Source organism: Rhynchophorus ferrugineus, unplaced genomic scaffold (genome assembly GCF_030347505.1).
Source record: "Rhynchophorus ferrugineus isolate W39M unplaced genomic scaffold, kcgeb_rfMv2 rfM11, whole genome shotgun sequence".
NCBI classification, from domain to species: Eukaryota; Metazoa; Arthropoda; class Insecta; order Coleoptera; family Curculionidae; genus Rhynchophorus; species Rhynchophorus ferrugineus.
In genome coordinates, this window is record NW_027472590.1 from 32,663,111 (window position 1) to 32,681,856 (window position 18,746).

The 18,746-nt window shown below is 34.8% G+C and overlaps 2 protein-coding genes across 4 annotated transcripts in view; one reads left to right on the forward strand and one right to left on the reverse strand.

Annotated features, from left to right (window-relative positions):
* Trpgamma (Transient receptor potential cation channel gamma) overlaps positions 1-18,746 on the forward strand; it is a 249,720-nt gene that overhangs the window by 223,512 nt on the left and 7,462 nt on the right. For all 3 annotated transcript variants that reach the window (XR_013007620.1, XM_076417087.1, XM_076417086.1), the window contains 3 exons: positions 16,121-16,162; positions 16,250-16,430; positions 18,550-18,669. Coding sequence is in view for 2 of the 3 variants with exons in the window: in XM_076417087.1 (XP_076273202.1) it covers positions 16,121-16,162; positions 16,250-16,430; positions 18,550-18,669 (343 nt within the window). In the remaining variant the exon portion in view is untranslated. The remainder of the gene's footprint in view (positions 1-16,120; positions 16,163-16,249; positions 16,431-18,549; positions 18,670-18,746) is intronic.
* LOC143204958 (disintegrin and metalloproteinase domain-containing protein 10-like) lies at positions 1,943-14,883 on the reverse strand. Its single transcript, XM_076417913.1, has 6 exons — positions 14,223-14,883; positions 12,311-12,610; positions 7,815-8,038; positions 6,341-6,532; positions 6,091-6,284; positions 1,943-2,509 (listed from the first exon to the last, which is right to left on the reverse strand). The coding sequence occupies exons 1-6, from the start codon at positions 14,849-14,851 to the stop codon at positions 1,952-1,954; spliced, it is 2,097 nt and encodes a 698-aa protein (XP_076274028.1). The 5' UTR covers positions 14,852-14,883; the 3' UTR covers positions 1,943-1,951.

Sequence of the window (18,746 nt, forward strand, 5' to 3'; positions counted from 1 at the left end):
GTCGTTGGCGTTGTCAGTCAAAGTAATCACAATATTAAACAATATTTAAAGTTCATCAAAACATGCAAAGGGGAAAAATAACGATTGCCGGTTTAAATAATATTTCATTATTATCACTAAAGTGTTTTGAAGAATTTTGCAGACATTTGACAACCAGGCAAATTTTTCAGACTTAGACACTGTTACAGTATGACATATGTAGGCGTAAGGCAAATTCAGGCATTTCAGATCATATTAGAAATTTACATTCGAGAGTTATTCGTTTATAATACAAATTTGCACTGTTGATATAATGAGAAATTCGGAGGCGCAAGTTGCAATGATTTTGAAAATGTAATAGAAATAAAATTAAATCTGATAAGTTTGAAGCAAGTATTAAATTCAAATTGTCGTTATAGTGATAGATATACTACAAAGTAATACTGTAAAATAATTCGGTTACTGATGGCTCAGCTTTTACTTTTTTTTTCCTTACGAATGTACCTTATATTAATTTGAATTTATTAACAAACGTTCAATTAGATACCAGATACCATAAAATACCAGATGTACATTCTTAGACGGAGCATAAGTCTCCGATTAGGTCTGGCATAACCGTCTTGTCCATAAAGTTCGACAAAGTAGCCTAAATAATACATTGAACTATTAAAATCCTACATTATAGCCAGAATGTTCAGATTCAAAGAAGAGGAAGCCTACTCCACAATAAAAGAAGCTAAAATAGATATACCACCAAGAAGAGTAATGGGGTCAATTCTTTATCTACCCCACGCATACATAATATGTCGCAAATGTAAAATATCACAACGGTTACATTTTCTGATGATGAACAAGCCACACGAAAATTACAACGAGGAAATAATAATATAAATAATTAGAACCAAATATGGAAATTATACATTAACAAAAGTAAATTTGTGCATGTACAGTTCACCGCATGTATAATCAGACAACTCAAGAAAACAATTACTATAAATAATACTATCATTCCATTTAGCAACAACGCTAAGTATCTGGGAATGAAAATGGATGCAAAGGTTCTCTAGAAGGAACACGTAAAAAAGAAAAGGAAAGAACTGTAGTTAAAATATAAGAACTGTAGAATGTAAAATATAGAATTTATTGGGTAAGTGTGATTTTATCACAATTATCAGTACTTAACAAATTGCTATTAGACAAGCACGAAACATATATAGACATACGGAATTCAACTATAGGGATGTTCCGCGAAAAGTAATATAAGTTTCGCAGGGAAGTCCTAAGAAGTTTTGTATATGCACCGAGATCCTGGAGGACTGATTACTTACTTTGAGACCTTCACATACCGACTGTCGCCCAGGAAATCAAGAGAATTGAAAGGATACATGAGGACAAGCTCCATTCTCATGACAATATCGAAGTAATTAAACTCTTGACCAATGAAACAATTTGTTCTTATATAGTATAATGTAGTGAGGTATATAAACATGATGGAATACATAAACAATTTTACATCAGAGACTAAGATCGGGTTTATGTAACGATATGGTCTATATAACAATATGTAGGAATGTTCGTCTGGTCAGTTGGAATATGTGGCTGTCCGTGCGATTATTTGTCCAAACACTACTACTATTCTGTAGAAGGAATTCACATGATAACTGAAAACACTGATTGAATAAAACTTGTTTATTTTAATATTGAATGATACATGTGGTCAACGGGAGAATAGACAGGATATTAGGTTAGGTAAAGGAAGTACGGTAGCGCTATGGAAATGGTACGGTTACAAAGGGCTAGAAAAAAAGAAAAATGAGCGAGACGTCGTCATGGTGGTCTTAAAAAGTTGTCTTGTATCTAAGAGTTGTGATTTTATTACAAACTTTTTATTTGCTATCAGCTAAATAAATCAGGTCGAAAAATAATTTAAATTCAATATGACTAACAAATTAAAAGAATGGAGAAAATTGCATCAATATATATTTCCCTGTAAAACAATACGTAATACAATGACATACAATAATATCCGAATATACCCAGGCGGCATAAAGCTCACACCCGAACTTCTTATAAGCGGAAAACTTTGCTGGTTCTGAAAGATATCGCACTCCAGTCGTTGATTGCATCGTCCAAGTTTGCCGCTTCTTAAACAATATCCTCCGGCTTTGCCCTGAAAGAAATATAAATTCACGCAGGACTTCTCGTTTTTCTGGCAGAAGGTCTCTCGTTTTCCTTGTTTCGCGCCACGTTCGTCCGATTTCCTCAGCAGCCGCTGATATATCGGTTTGCTGGACGAGTCGGTTAGCACTTGGCGGGATGCCTGGACCGCTGGTAGACAATAGTTGTTTAGGAGACAACAGATTTGGCAGGTAGAGTTTAGTTTATCCGCCTGGCAACGGCACTCGGTTAATTCTAACCTGGTGCATTCCGTGCTGTGGCACTCGTTCTTGATGCAGCGCCCGTTTATTCCGCAGTTACAACGAGGCTGATTTTCGGGACAGGGACATTTGTGGTCAAAATTGTTACAGTCCTAGAAATACGTACATTCTTAAGAAGTGATATACGGTTTGGTAGATATACGGAAAAATAGATGGATATGCAACATGTTCAGCACGATTTTATCACATTAGCGAACTGACACTAATTTTTCACTAGACAATAATTAATTTAACAGTTTTGCGAGAGACTGGCTCAGTTTTGTTTCAAATCACATCAAAGATAGACTTACGTAAATGTAAAATTACCAAGTATAGTATAAAACTATAACCATAAATAGTATAATGCCAAGTAGCTGAAAATATGAATTACAGCTATCATACGCACTATATAATTTGCGCTTTACCTCCAATAAATTAAAGCACAAAGTGTATTCGTCAAATTTATTTCAAAAACCTTCTTTGGTGAGAAATTGTTTTTATCAAACAAAGAGGGAGCAACTACCATGGACATTAAGGACAGTAAACTAAATGAAGAATCTAGTACATACTAGGACATATACTATTTTGAGATACCACTTATATTAACAGCGTTACGCGTAAACTTCTAAAATACTAAAATATAATGATACAATTTTAAACAAATATTAATAGCCCGATGAACTCTTGTTATCACTACATAGTATAAAACAAAGTCGCCTTTTCTGTCCCTATATCCCTATGTGCGCTTAAATCTTTAAAACTACGCAACGGATTTTGATGCGGTTTTTTTCAATAGATAGAGTGATTCAAGAGGAAGGTTTATATGTATAATACATGCATAATATACTAAGGCAACATTGCTAATTTTAGAGGTTTCTAACGTGATGTCGTAAATTAACCTATTTTTTTAGGCTTATTTAGCAATTAGCAAAAACGCTGCCTAACCCTACGAGTTAGATCAAATTAATGTACTACAGTATTGTACACCATAAAAAAGTCTACAAAAAAGTCCGCGATGGTATATGTTTATCTTTTAGGGATAACCCACATTAACCATTTTTAATGTTTACTTTTTACGTGAGAAAATGGCTTATTTACGAAGCTATTTTAAGCAATACGGCATTAATCCTTATCGAATTAAGTACCTTAAATACAGTGTGCAATTAATATAGATCAATATGGTTCCTTACAGCATGTAAATTAAACAAATATTTTCGGAGATATTACAAATTTAAAATTTGCGTTTAAAAATGTGTAATGTAATAAAAATTGTACGAATTTAGATATTCCAAAGATAGCAGGAAATCTTCATAGTAAGTATAGGGGAAGAGGAATTGTTTTACTCCAAATTTAATGCGTGCAGGCCAAGGGCAGTAATGAATGAACCAAAAATACTGGATCGATTTTAATCATGTTTTCATTGAGTGACATAGGCATATATATTTTATGCCCGTGCAAAGTCGGAGCGGGCCGCTATGTTTTTATATACAACGTTCATATTTTTTCTGTAGTGTATTTAATTTAGTATCAGCATTGCACCCGTGCGAAGCCGGGGCGGGTCGCTAGTTGTTAATAAAATTTAAAAAATTAGCACTATTTAATATATAGTCATGTATATAGGACATTACTAATTCAATAAATTGCGATTATAATAGAAGCGTTAAAAATTCTCAGTGCGAATTATGATTATAATAAAACATTTCTCTTATCAAAATACGACTTAAAATAAATGTATGCTCATTATTCGATTTTAAAGTGATTTCGGTGGTAAAATATATGACCCTGATTTATAAAATATATTTTAGCCAACGTACATAAAATTAATTAACTATAAGCGAAATTATCGGTTATAAATATTCAATTTGAGCCTAATATAATATATTTCATTAAAAAAAAACATATACGGTATAAAATACACATATAAATTTTAAAAGAGTATACATATTTTTACAGAGAATAGAGACAACAATAACAGAGAACATTTATCTGCAATGAGCATAATAATAACAATAAATAATCCTAAAATGATTGTAAATTGCAAGTATAACTTTAAGGTAACTGTGGCCCATATTAAACAAACAAAACATAGTGTATATAAATATATAACATATATAGTCTATTCAAAGTTTTTCATACATACGCCATCAAGATGTCTGATTAGTTCGAGCGCGTAAAAGAAAAGCCTGTCAAAGTCGTCCGGTGGTCGGACGTGTGCAAAATTCTTAAAAGCAATAGTGAGAAGAAGTTATAACTCTAACCTTTAAACTATCATGGCTGTATAGTTAACTATAGTTTTTAGTTGTCCTATAATGTTAAAATAAATTATATTTGATAAAATTCTTGTTCAATTATTTTATTTAGATTAGAATTTTGTTGCATGTCAAAACCGAATTGAACTAAGACTCGGTTTGTTGTTTGATTTCATGCGGCAACATTGGGACGTTTTGACGTCACAAATTTAGATGACGTATGTACAAAATAACTTTAAATATACTATAATGCATAGTACGAGGATGGTTCAAATATGATCGAGACAAATACTCTGACACGTTTAGTGACTGACTAGTTACGCATTTTGTCCATATTTTCCGAAGTTTTTTGATGCCGGTATCAAAGAATTCCTTGGACAACTCGGGCAGCCATGGCACAGGAACTACTCTACCTCGTCGTCGTTGTTGAATCTTTGACCTCCGAGGACTTCTTTCTGTGGTCCAAACATGTGGTAGTCGCAGGATGATAAATCCGGACTATAGAGGGGTGTTACAGTACCTCCCACCCTAATTGCGATATTGTATCTAGCGTGAGACTTTATTTACAATTTTTAATTGTGAAATTGTATGAAGGCGCGCGTTATCCTGGAGAAGAATCGCATTTCGTGCTGGAATACTTCTCCGTTTTGAGCGATAAGCAGGTTTCACGTGTATTTTCAGAAGGTTAGAATAGTATGCAGCATTAATAGTACGTTGGGTGGGCAGGAAATGAATGTACAGTACACCCGCTGGTCACAGAACACCGTAAAAAGAACCTTACCCGCGGACCTGGTTGTCTTCGCTTTGACTGGCGCCCCTTCCTCCTTCCTTACACTTTAGACGACATCTTGCTTTCGGAAGTGTAATAGTGTACAAATGTCTCATGTGTAGTGAAGATTCGCGTTAAAAACTGTTCCCCTCCGCATCTTATAGCGTCAGCAAGCGACAACAAACTTTCAACCGCGTAAATTTTTGCTCGAAGTTCAACAATTTAGAAACCCATCGCGCCGTTATTTTGCGATTTTTAAGGTATTCGTGGATGATAGACTCTACACTACCAATACTGATGTCGAGTTCAGCCGAAACGTCTCGAAAATTCATCCTACGGTCCTCCAAAATGAGGTCCTCCATTCTCAACGGTTTCGAAGCCATCTGTGAATGTTTTGGCCCATTTAAACATGGAAGCCCTACTTAGGCACTCGCTATCGAACTGATTTTACAAACGTAGAAAAATTTCCGTCTATTTAACGCCTTCCCACAATAAAAAACGAATCACAATACGTTGCGGTACGGCGGTCGGCACTTGACGTTCATTCGTGGTCGTAGTTTCGTTTGTTTTCATATTCATATCATATTTGAAACACCCTCGTATATAGAAAATACATCCAAAAATATTCAGAAAATCATCAAAATCACAATATTAATAAATACTAAATGATTATTACCACATTCGGAATATCTTTTGCATAAGTACATGCCTTACTGCAACACCTTCCTTGAGAAGGATGACACTGAAAGCCCTGTTTCTTGTTGACTTTACAAGGAAGCCCTCTGGCCCTCCTTGGATTGCAACAAGGATCTTTCTGCAAACAGTCCAATGTGACTCCACAGTCGCATTCTTCTCCTTCCTCCAGTATTCCTGACAAGTAATCATCGAAGTAACGAAGATAAAAATGAAGGAAACTAGCATAATACCATTTCCGCAAAACGGAGAGGTGATGGGTTCAAAACAACTCCCTTTTTTCACCAATATCGGTAATATTTGATCCTTACTGCACGATGAGAAGGTAATATGTTTCTTCGACTTGTGATCGTTGAAAGTCTGTGGTGACATTATGTAGCCGAAACAATTCGGCGTTATATCATGATAACTACCGAAGCTGTGACCTAAAATTAATAGGTCAATTGAAAAGTCTACGGCCTGACACATAGATGGCGCTACTACAATTAAATTCGTATGTTTTTAGTGAGCCCTCACACTTAAAAGATGCGTGTATAAATTTGACAGTTGTCGTATCATTAATTTGTGATTTATAGCATTTTGAGTGAGGCAACTTTTGTTATTGTGAAAAAAATGGATAAAAGGGAATTTCGCGTATTGATAAAATATTGCTTTTTGAAGGAAAAAATACAGTTGAAGCAAAAAGTTGGCTTGATGCCGAATTTCCGGACACTGCCCCAGGAAAATCAACCATCAAGAATTGGTATGCTAAGTTTAGATGTGGTGAAATGAGCACCAGAAACGGTGAACGCAGTGGACGATCAAAAAAGGTTGTTATTGACGAAAACATTTAAAAAATCCACAAAATGCTTTTGAATGACCGTAAATTGAAACTGAATGAAATAGCTAACACTTTAAAGATATCAACTGATCGTGTAAATCATATAATTCACGAATATTTGGGTATGAGAAAGCTCTATGTAATATAGGTGCCGCGCGAGCTCACTTTTGACCAAAAACAACGACGAGTTGATGGTTCGGATCAGTGTTTGAAGATTATCAAGCGTAATAAACCCGAGTTTTTGCATGGATATGTGACAACGGATGAAACATGGCTCCATCATTTCACTCCGAAGTCCAATCGACGCGGACTTCACACGATGAATCCGTTCCAAAACGGGGGAAAACGCAACAGTCGGCTGGCAAGGTTATGACGTCTGTATTTTGGGATGCGTATGGAGTAATTTTCATTGACTACCTTGGAAAAAGAAAGAAATGAACAGCGACTGTTACATAGCGTTATTGGACCGTTTGAAGGACGAAATCGACGAAAAACAGTCGCATTTGAAGAAAAAGAAAGTGCTGCTTCACCAAGACAATGCACCGTGTCAAAAATCATATCGATCATATCGGTCCCCAGCGACTATTTCCTGTTCTCAGATCTCAAAGGAATGCTCGCTGAGAGGAAATTTTGTGAATGAAATGATAATCGCCGAAACTGTGGCCTATTCTGAAGCAAAGGACAAATCGTACTACAAAAATGGTATCGAAAAGTTGGAACATCGACATAATCAATGTATCACCCTTGAAGAGAATTATATTGAATAAAAAAAAAATAATTTTGCCAAAAAAGTGTGTTTTACTATGGTAGTCCGGGGACTTTTCAATTGACCTGTTACAGTGATGGTTTATCTCAATTAGTGAATTAATTGCGGGAATTAAAGGTACCTATTTCATGCGCCACCGTAGTATCTAGGATTATCTGTGGTACCCGGTGCCCTCTGGTAGTCATGGAGGTCACAATAAGAATATTGAACGCATTATTTATTATGGGTTTTGCACACACACCACCAGGAAACGGATCCGGCATAAAACTGGCGCCGAGGATTTTGTTTTCGAAACTCTGCGCAGTAAACTGTATACCCAGACAATACTTTGATAGTTCTTTGTACCTACAGAAATACACATTTAGTGAACTTCCTCATAAACTAGAAACGAACTCCATAGAGTCAAAAACGTGTAATTTAAAGACTGCCACGAGAAATATAGAACGTTGAATATTATTCTGATTTAATGTCAGTAGAACTAAAAAAATTAATTTTGATTCGCCCTAGTAAAAATTGCTGGATTGTATATATTATATACAATCTATACCACTAATATGATCGCCAAGCAATTAACTAAATTCGTTCAGTTACATCACTTGAAATATGAAAATAACGTTCATAAATTCACCTGGTTATCAGGCTACTTTATTTGGAAAAAAATTTAATAAGGCAGTGAAACCATAGAATTTGAAAATTAAGATTTTCCACCGTAATAAAGCCAGAGGTGACGTGTTTTTTATTTAACGAAACAAAATTGCCTGAGAAATAAAACTTAAACGAAAAAGGTACTATGTAAATATATGTAACAGGTGATGCAAAAGTCCCGCTACTATTTTGCACAGTTTCGCTTCAACCATTATGTTGTGTAAACCTCCAAATTTTATTATGGATAAATAAACGCCACAAGAACGAGCAGAAGTAGTGACAATATTTATTACAACTACTCGTTCCATTATCGCCATTCAGCGAAAATTGCGTTAAAAATATCCTAATCGTCCAGTGCCTCATAAAACCACAATTTATCGTTTACACGCGAATTTTCGACGGTACGATACGACACTGGTGCGCGATACTGTCCAGAAACATCAATGCGGAGACGTAGAAAAATGATTTGAAAATGTTCTCACACATAATCAATTAGTCCAACATTTTTTTTTATAACATCTTTATTAGATACGCTTAGTACAATCTTAATTATTATTATTACAATTAATTTATTACTACTTTTCCTATGTGCTTGGATTAATTAACAAGCAAGACGAGTACGAGAAAATACATCAGTATGTATTCCTCAATTATAAAATTATAATTATTTATTAATTATTAACTTATAGCTATAGTTTACACTAATAATACACACTAAATGTTCACACAAGTTCGTATGGTTTTGTTCGTTTCAGTCTCCTGACATCCTGTGCGCTGTCCAGCAGTTGTATTGCTTCCACGTTAGAATGATTTAGTAATCTTCTTTCGTGTTTCAAGGCGAATTCCTGCACAACTTCGCAAATCCATTTGATTTCCAGGTCATTGTGCAGTTCTTCATTGGTTACATAGCGATAGGCATTGGTAATCAATCGAAGAATCTTGTTTTGACAGCGCTGTATGACTAACTGATTTGAATATTTAGTGCAACCCCATATTTGCACCCCATAGGTCCAAATTGGCTTTATAATTGTATTATAGATCAACCTCTTTGACTTTAGATCAAGTTGGGAGTATCTTCCGACTAACCAGTATAGTTGTTTTATTTTGGTTCTAATGTGTTTTGCTTTTTGTCTAACGTGATGCTTCCAATTTAATCTACCGTCAAGATGGATTCCAAGGTATTTTGCTGATTCTGCTTGAGGAATCGGGCATCCATTGAGTGATATAATTAAGTTTTTATTATTTCGCCTTAATGCAAAATTTACGTGGACAGATTTGGAGCTATTAAGTTGAATTTTCCAATCTTTTGTCCATTTGTAGATTTTGTTGACTGCCACTTGCACTTTTTCTATTGCCCTAGGTAAAGATCTCTTCCATAATAACTGTGTCATCAGCAAAGGTTCCAAGAAGTGTTTCTTTTGTTGTTGGAATGTTAGCAGTATAGAGCAGATACAGGAGAGGTCCTAAGACGCTACCTTGTGGAACTCCAGCCGAGATATTTTTAAATGTCGAGAACTCCTTTTCGTGCGATACTCTACATTTTCTTCCTAATAAGTATGACTCCAGCAATTGACAATAGTTACGCGGTAACAATTTGCTCATCTTACAGATTAATCCCAAATGCCAAACCCGATCAAAAGCTTGTGAGACATCCTGGAATATTGCAGGGCAGTATTTCTTTTCTTCAAATGCTCTTTCAATAGCCGCAGTTACTCTGTGCACTTGATCGATAGTTGAATGGTGATTTCGAAAACCAAACTGGAAATCTGGTATTGCTACCAAATGTTTAACACGTTTATATATCAGCTTCTCAAATAGCTTTGATATTGCAGGTAGTAGCGAAATAGGCCTGTAAGATTCGACTTGTTCTGCAGGTTTGTCAGGTTTTTTGAGCATTATTTGTGCAACTTTAAAGCATTCCGGGACATGCTTCAACCTTAAACAGGCATTAAATATATATGTCAACATGATGATTGCTTTTCGTGGCAGTTCTTTCAATAATCCAGGTGAAATGTCATCTATACCAGGTGCCTTTTTAGGATTGAGGTTATCAATTTCAGTGGCAACTTCCAGTGGATAAATTAAATTTAGATCTACATCGGGTTGATAAATAGGAGTTGTATCCGTGGTAGATTCTATATCATTAGGCCGAAAAATGTTAGCTAAATATTCTGCGAACAATTCAGCTTTTTCATTGTCGCGTCGAACCCATTCATTTCTATCATTTTTAATTGGCGGTACTCGAATAATTGGTCTTTTAAATCTTCGAGTTGCTTTCCATAGCGAATAATCTTTGTCCGCTTGTGGGCTTAATTCACATAAATACTTTTGAAAGCAATTCTGTTTATACTCTTTGATCTTTTGATTCGTTTGATTACTAATTCTATTAAACGTAGTTTTGTCAGCAGCATTTCTCGTCCTGTGCCATACTCTTCTAGCTTTTCGCCTTTCTTTTATCATTTCTCTAATTTCGAGGGGGTAAAGTACTTCATATTCTGATTTCTCTCTTGCTATTGGGGTAGCATCTTTTGCATCTGACCGAATTTGTTTAGTTATATGTTTGGTTTGTTGCTCAAGATCATCTATAGTTTTAAGTCTTACTTTTAAACTGATTTGTTCCTGCAGTATTAATCTGAATTTGTCCCAGTCAGTATATTTGTTGGTAAGATTAGGCTTTTTTGCTTTTCTTAGGATTGTCGCGCCCAGTGTTAACAATACTGGAGTGTGATCAGATGTTAGATCGCACAAGCTTTCTGTACTAATTTGATTTAATGAAATGCCTTTTGTAATGTAGAAATCCAGCAGGTTTTTGTTAGGACTTTGTTACTGTCTGTAGGCCAGTCCAAAAATTGCTACCGAGAGATACTGGTCAACGAATTGAGTACAATAATGCAATCCTAAGGCTCTCTGGTGATATTCAACAGTTTTCGTCTAAATTGATAATGAACGATGAAGCCCATTTTCTTCTCAATGGCCCCGTCAATAAACAGAACAGTCTGATTTTTGGGAACACAGAATCCTCAGTTAATTCATGAAATATCATTGCATCCACTAAAAAGAACTGTATGCTGTGGAATTGATGCTGGAAACATCATTAGTCCCTATTTTTTTGAAAATTACCAAGGTGTAGCAGTTTGTGTTATTGCTAAACGATACCAGGACATCGAAATTTTCTTGTGCCTGAAATGGACTAGCGGACACGTGGTTGCAGCAAGATGGGACCACAAAGACTAATTTCGCGAAGTGGCGATTTAACATGGCCAGCCAGATCTCCAGATTTAACAGCACCAGACCTTTTCTTATGGATTTTGTTTAAACAAAAGTTTATGTGAATAAGCCCCAAACGATCCAACATCTTAAAGACAATATTCATCACGAAATTGAACAAATTCAGCCTCAGATGTTGCAGGATGTCATGAAAAATACCTTAAAGGGAGCCGAAAGTTTCATAGCCAATCGCGGTCACCATTTAGCAGATATAATTTTTCAATCATAACGAAAAAAAATAAAAGAGAAAATAAATAAACCTTTTATGAAAACCAAACTAACTTATCTTTTCTTTAGAGCTAAGTTATAGGTAATCAAAATGGTAGCGGGATTTTTGCCCCACGTTGTATAATCTGGATTGTTTTCGAATTAGTAATAAATTTATTATCCACAATTTTTGCTCGAATAACATTTACTTTTTCTTCTATTGCATTTCTTAAATAATCTTACAATTCAGTCTAGAAGAAATTCACATCAAAGACCACTGTTAGAACCCATGTATAAACTTATAGATATAACCCTGTGAAGATAAGAATTCTTTGGTATTGAAATCTTATTTAGAAGAGAATTATAATTTATTTTTATCGTCGATAGTAACAGGAAAATCTTGTTCTTCCCAAAAGGATATCTACTATTGTATTATATGAAAAAAATCCTACTTGCCAAGCCAAACTATGCTAAATTAAAATCAAAGCAAAATATCACTTGAAAATAAAAAGTGTTACTTGCGTTGTAAATCTGAAGAAGACGTTATTGATGCTTCTAGGATCTCTCCGATAGTTCACCATGAAATATGGAGCATCCTCTGTGTCAATTACAACCAGGTTCTTCACGTAGAACCCTATGTTATCCGGTTGGTTGTCGTCGTCGAAATCGGTGGTTCTGAATATAGCATTGGCCTCTTCCAGTGACAGCAGGCTCTGGTAAATGGCGGCCGCTCGATTTCCACCATGCAGCACCCTTAAAAACGAATTGTCTATTACGACAACAAGAGAGCACAGCATCCTAGAAAAATAATATGGTTAGGTATATAAAACATGATCTTGCTCATGGAATGGATGTTCTCTGTAGAATATAAGTTGTTATAAAAACTCGTAATTTTCTAATGCTGTACAAAGCGTTAATGTATTCATCCTGTACACTAACTACTGTAATATTAACTAATTACTGTAAAATACTACTAGATGCTAAAATAATAGGTAATTATAGGTTTTATCTGCATATATGTAGGAAGGCTATTGTTGATATCTTGTTGAATTGACCTTCTAAATGGAATTGCAGTATAAAAGACAGATCATATCTGCCCTCAGTTCATAGACAATAGATAATTAACTTAGTACACAACCAAACATAATATTGATCTACCTGCTTATCCTATAATCTCATCTTTCATACATCTAAATACTTATTCAACTTCTCTTTCTTAGTTCCGCAAGGTAGTGTACTGGGTCCAGTACTGTATCTTCTGTATACGGCTAATCTGCTCACCACAAAAATAACTACTGTGGCAACATATGCAGACGATACAGCAGTCTTAGCATCCCATAAAGATCCAGTCACAGCATCAATAAACCTACAAACCCACCTGGAGCAAATACAATTATGGTTGAAGACATGGCGTATTAAAGCCAATGAATCAAAATCCACGCATATAACGTTTACCCTGCGTAGAAGAACATGTCCACCAGTGAACATCAATCATCGTCAACTCCCCCAAGCAGAGCATGTTAAATATCTTGGTATGCATTTAGATCGACGCCTAACCTGGAAGAAGCACATACTCTCTAAACGGAAACAACTGGCACTAAAATTATATCAAATGTATTGGCTCATTGGGCACAAATCCAAGTTATCATTAGATAACAAGGTATTGCTGTATGAGTCTATACTCAAGCCCATTTGGACATATGGAATTCAACTATGGGGTACCGCTAGCAAATCTAATATATCCATCATTCAACGGTTCCAAAATAAGGTGTTGCGTGCCATTGTTGATGCTCCGTACTATATTTCAGATAAAGCGATACAACGCGATATTCCTCTAGAACCTATAACGAGTGTAATTCAACGTGCTTGTGTGAAGTACTTCGAAAGAGTGTCAGTGCATCCCAATGTACTCGCTAATCAGCTAAATATGCGACGTGATAGTGAAGTGCGTAGACTAAAACGTTTAACACCACTTGATCTGATTACTGGACATATGTAGACTTTAGAATAAGCATTAGAATAAGACTAATTAATTAAGATAATATTTTATACAGAAAATTGCTTAATGAAGTGATTTTCTACATGCCATGAATATATAATATAGACAGAAGAAATACTTATTGCCAATAGGGCAGATTGTGGACTCACGAAGTGTAATAAAAAAAAACTTCTCTTTCTTAAAGTTTCTCTAAAGCATATCATATGCATATGTTATATTAACTTCGTTATGACCTAATGATAGCCTATGTTATATTATAAGACTGCAACGCCATTAATTACCTAAGAGAATGCGCATGAGAGCTTCGTTGAAAGCATATTGAGTGATGAAAGTGTTCAAATTCAAAATTCCAATAAAACACTGGACAATAACAAAAGTAAAGCAAAACTAATTGAAACTATTTATAGTTACCCCTTTTGTTTCCACCGAACATACGCTTCCTTGACATCACTCCCAACAGACTGTCGCCTATCGTAAAACTGATTGGAGGGAAATCCGAACTTGTGCTTGCCGCCCAACTCTTTGTTTAAATCATCCAGAGAATCGATCGCCACATAATTCGTTACGTCTCGTCCGTCGCCGATATAGTAGAAATCATAATCTATCAGCACGTGGCCGCAGAAAGAACCATCCGTGACGTACCCGTCCAGGGAGCTATTCTTCGGTTTCTCCATTATATACCCTTCGTAAAGTTGGGCAATCTCTATTTTTTCGGTATGGCTCGTGTTGCGGTCGAGGTAAATGGTGAGCGACGACTTATTAGGGAGAATCAAGTCGCTGTTTCGTTTTCTTATCACGGCGTGATAAATGTTATCATCCGACATGATGTTAAACCAATACTCCGGGCTCGAGTCTTCGGTATCATCGTTTCTGGCGGGTTTAGTTTTCATTTTCGTGGACGATAAGTAGTACTTATCGATGTTTAGGTCCTTTAACTGATATAAACTAGATACCGGGCAAGTGGAACTTAATATAGACAATAAAAGGGACAATTTAAGTATGATACATGTGATTTTTAAAACAAAAATATTAATCAACATTACAAAAAAAATGGTTAAAAAAATAAACTGATATAAATATAAATTAAAAGTCAAAGTTAGACATGTTTGTCACTGAATTGTCAATATATCATGGGTGTCATCACTACATAGTATAAAACAAAGTCGCCTTTTCTGTCCCTATATCCCTATGTGCGCTTAAATCTTTAAAACTACGCAACGGATTTTGATGCGGTTTTTTTCAATACATAGAGTGATTCAAGAGGAAGGTTTATATGTATAATACATGCATAATATACTAAGGCAACATTGCTAATTTTAGAGGTTTCTAACGTGATGTCGTAAATTAACCTATTTTTTAGGCTTATTTAGCAATTAGCAAAAACGCTGTCTAACCCTACGAGTTAGATCAAATTAATGTACTACAGTATTGTACACCATAAAAAGGTCTACAAAAAAGTCCGCGATGGTATATGTTTATCTTTTAGGGATAACCCACATTAACCATTTTTATTGTTTACTTTTTACGTGAGAAAATGGCTTATTTACGAAGCTATTTTAAGCAATACGGCATTAATCCTTATCGAATTAAGTACCTTAAATACAGTGTGCAATTAATATAGATCAATATGGTTCCTTACAGCATGTAAATTAAACAAATATTTTCGGAGATATTACAAATTTAAAATTTGTGTTTAAAAATGTGTAATGTAATAAAAATTGTATGAATTTAGATATTCCAAAGATAGCAGGAGATCTTCATAGTAAGTATAGGGGAAGAGGAATTGTTTTACTCTAAATTTAATGCGTGCAGGCCAAGGGCAGTAATGAATGAACCAAAAATACTGGATCGATTTTAATCATGTTTTCATTGAGTGACATAGGCATATATATTTTATGCCCGTGCAAAGTCGGAGCGGGCCGCTATGTTTTTATATACAACGTTCATATTTTTTCTGTAGTGTATTTAATTTAGTATCAGCATTGCACCCGTGCGAAGCCGTGGCGGGTCGCTAGTTTTTATATATAATCCAATAGTGTTACGATGTTTTAACACTTACCTATAAATTATTGTAGCTGTATAATGTATGTCAAAGCCAAACTGAACTAAAACCCGGAGTTGAAGCGGCAACATTGCAACGTTTCGACGTCACAAATTTCTATAACGCATTACGAAAAAACTTTGTATAGACTATACACTTATTCTATCCCGAACTATATCAAATATCACACTCTTACGGGGGTACATACTAAATTGTCGAAAACACTAAAAAAAGAAACATGATATTTGATCAAGACTTTTTTTTTCAGAGGAAAGTGAAACAGGCCAACGAGCGCGACTTCAGATACCAAGTGAGTATAACAAGAACCACAGTTTAATTAATTGTGAGCTTATGAACGGGATCATTTCGGGTATGTCTCACAATACGTGTGTTTCAGAGTATAATGCGGAACCTAGTACGACGCTACGTCACCGTCGAACAAAGGAAGGCTGAAAACCAGGGCGTCACCGAGGACGATGTCAACGAAATCAAACAGGACATCTCGGCTTTCCGGTTCGAATTGATCGAGATCCTGAAAAATTCCGGAATGAACACCAGCACGGCGCACAGTAGCATGGGTAGGCAATTTAATTTACATTATTTTAGTACTTAATAACAGGTCAACTGAAAAGTGCCTTTCCTGACATATAGATGGCGCTACTAGAATTAAATTCATATGTTTTTTAGTTAGCACCAACTCTCAAAAGATACGTGTATAAATTTGACAGCTGTCGGATCATTAATTTGTGAATTATAACATTTTCAGTGAAGCAACATTTGTTATTGTGAAATAATTGATAAAAAAGAATTTCGCATGTTGATAATATTGCTTTTTGAAGGGTAAAAAATACAGTTGAAGCAATAACTTGGCTTGCTGTCGAGTTTACGGACACTGCCCCAGGAAAATCAACCATCAATGATGGATATGCTAAGTTTAGACGTGGTGAAATGAGCACCTAAATCGATGAAGGCAGTGGGTGCCCAAAAGACAACCTCTTTTCAGAGAAAAATGATTTTGAATGACCGTAAATTAAAGTTGAATGAAATAGCAGACACTCTAAAGATATTAAATGAACGTGTACATCATATCATTCACGAATATTTGGGTATGAGAAAGCTCTGTGCAAAGTGGGTGCATCTCGAGCTCACTTTTGACCAAAAACAACGACGAGTCGATGATTCGGAGCAATGTTTGAAGATGATCAAGCGTAATAAACCCGTGTTTTTGCGTCGATATGTTACAATGGATGAAACATGACTCCATTATTTCACTCCGTCCAATAGACTATATACATCTATATCCAGATTCCTGTCAGAGATTTCATCATGAAATGAATAGTTTAAAGTAATTTAAATAATGTGATAATGTCTCTCTGATCTTAATTCCTTTAATAAAGTATTCATTTAAATATATGAAGCATAGTTTCATTGGCGATTAAGATATTTTGACAGTACTCTACTGTGTACTGTGTGTATCCGTTAAAATTATTCCTCCGAAATATGTGTTAATGGGGAACATAAAAGTCATTTCTTCAATTTCATAAATGTATAGCCCATTCAATCAATAACACAACAATTTATGATGAACTTTATATATAATGACATTTATACCATTACTAGATATTCTATTATCATGCACGTTCTATAGCTATTCTTTAAAAAGTTTAATCACAAATAGGCATTAAGAGATATCATGTTCTCTAGTAAAATTGCTTGGGTAAATTATGGTGAATTAAAAAAACGCATTAAGCCATTTAAGAGACGATAATGGATTTAATTTGCTTCGGTTATAGAAATAACAGCAATCAAAAGAATCAAGAAACGTAACCATTAAAATGTTTTTCTGGAAACTGTGAAATATCCAATTTTGACCAATAAGAGGCTTTAGTACAGCCTCAGTGATTCTTTACATCCAATTACGTTGTCATCAGTTCTGTTGAATAAGAATACATATTAATGTATTCTAAATTTATCATTTCTGACATTATTTAATAATATCTTAGTTTAACAACAGAAGAAAGAGGTTTTTTAAACTATATCAACTACATCAATCGCTATATAATGAAATTAGTTCAATATAACTTTCAATAAAGAAATAACAGACACAATTTACATTTATTTTATCACACAATCTGTACATATAAAGTCTTATATCTTTGTTTTTCTTTTTAACTTGGATATTCTGAGTCAAATTTTTGAAGTCTACAATAAAAACATAGAAGTTGTAGGCTAGATTTATAGGCCACTAGAACTAACTATTATTTACATCCAAAATCTTTTGTATCAATGGTATATTTACCCAAATATCGACCATATAGCTAGTGTAGAGTAGTTTTATAAAGTTTGGTGCCTTCAAGTTCAAACTTTACAAAAAAAATTTTAAAACAAAAACATAGATTTTATAAGCAAATTCTTAACACTAATTAGTAACACCATTTACATATATTATATGAGCCCTCAGACGACTTCTTTGTTAATTAAAATATATTAATCGCTTCATACTTAATGTAATAACTAATGTTAGTAAATATTATAAATATACATGAAGCTGAATGGATTTTGTTGGAATCTGCGTTAACTCTTCAGATACACCAACTTCCAACTTTAGGATAACTTTATTAGGGGTTTAATTTTAATCAAAGTTTCCGATTTTCCTCTTTAGCCGACGATATTATTATATTTCTCATCTATTTTCAGGGACAGGAGGTAAGAAAAATCGACAGAAGGAGCGAAGGTTGATGAAAGGCTTTAACATCGCGCCGCAGCCTTCGACAACGGCAAATTCTTCACCGCCAGAATCTCTAGCATCATTACATGGTAAGTGGTGAAGTTTAATGTGGTTATTTAAATTTTTAAATTATACAGTTATATTATAAAGTTATTACGACAATTTT

Bases quoted from the DNA above. Each gene is read 5' to 3' on its own strand.
- LOC143204958 (XM_076417913.1), bottom strand. From the start codon at position 14,851: ATGTTGATTAATATTTTTGTTTTAAAAATCACATGTATCATACTTAAA. The intron at 8,039-12,310 runs GTGATATTTTGC...GTATTTCTGTAG, and splicing joins GTAACACTTTTTATTTTCAA to GTACAAAGAACTATCAAAGT. The intron at 6,285-6,340 runs GTATTATGCTAG...ATTACTTGTCAG, and splicing joins CTCTCCGTTTTGCGGAAATG to GAATACTGGAGGAAGGAGAA.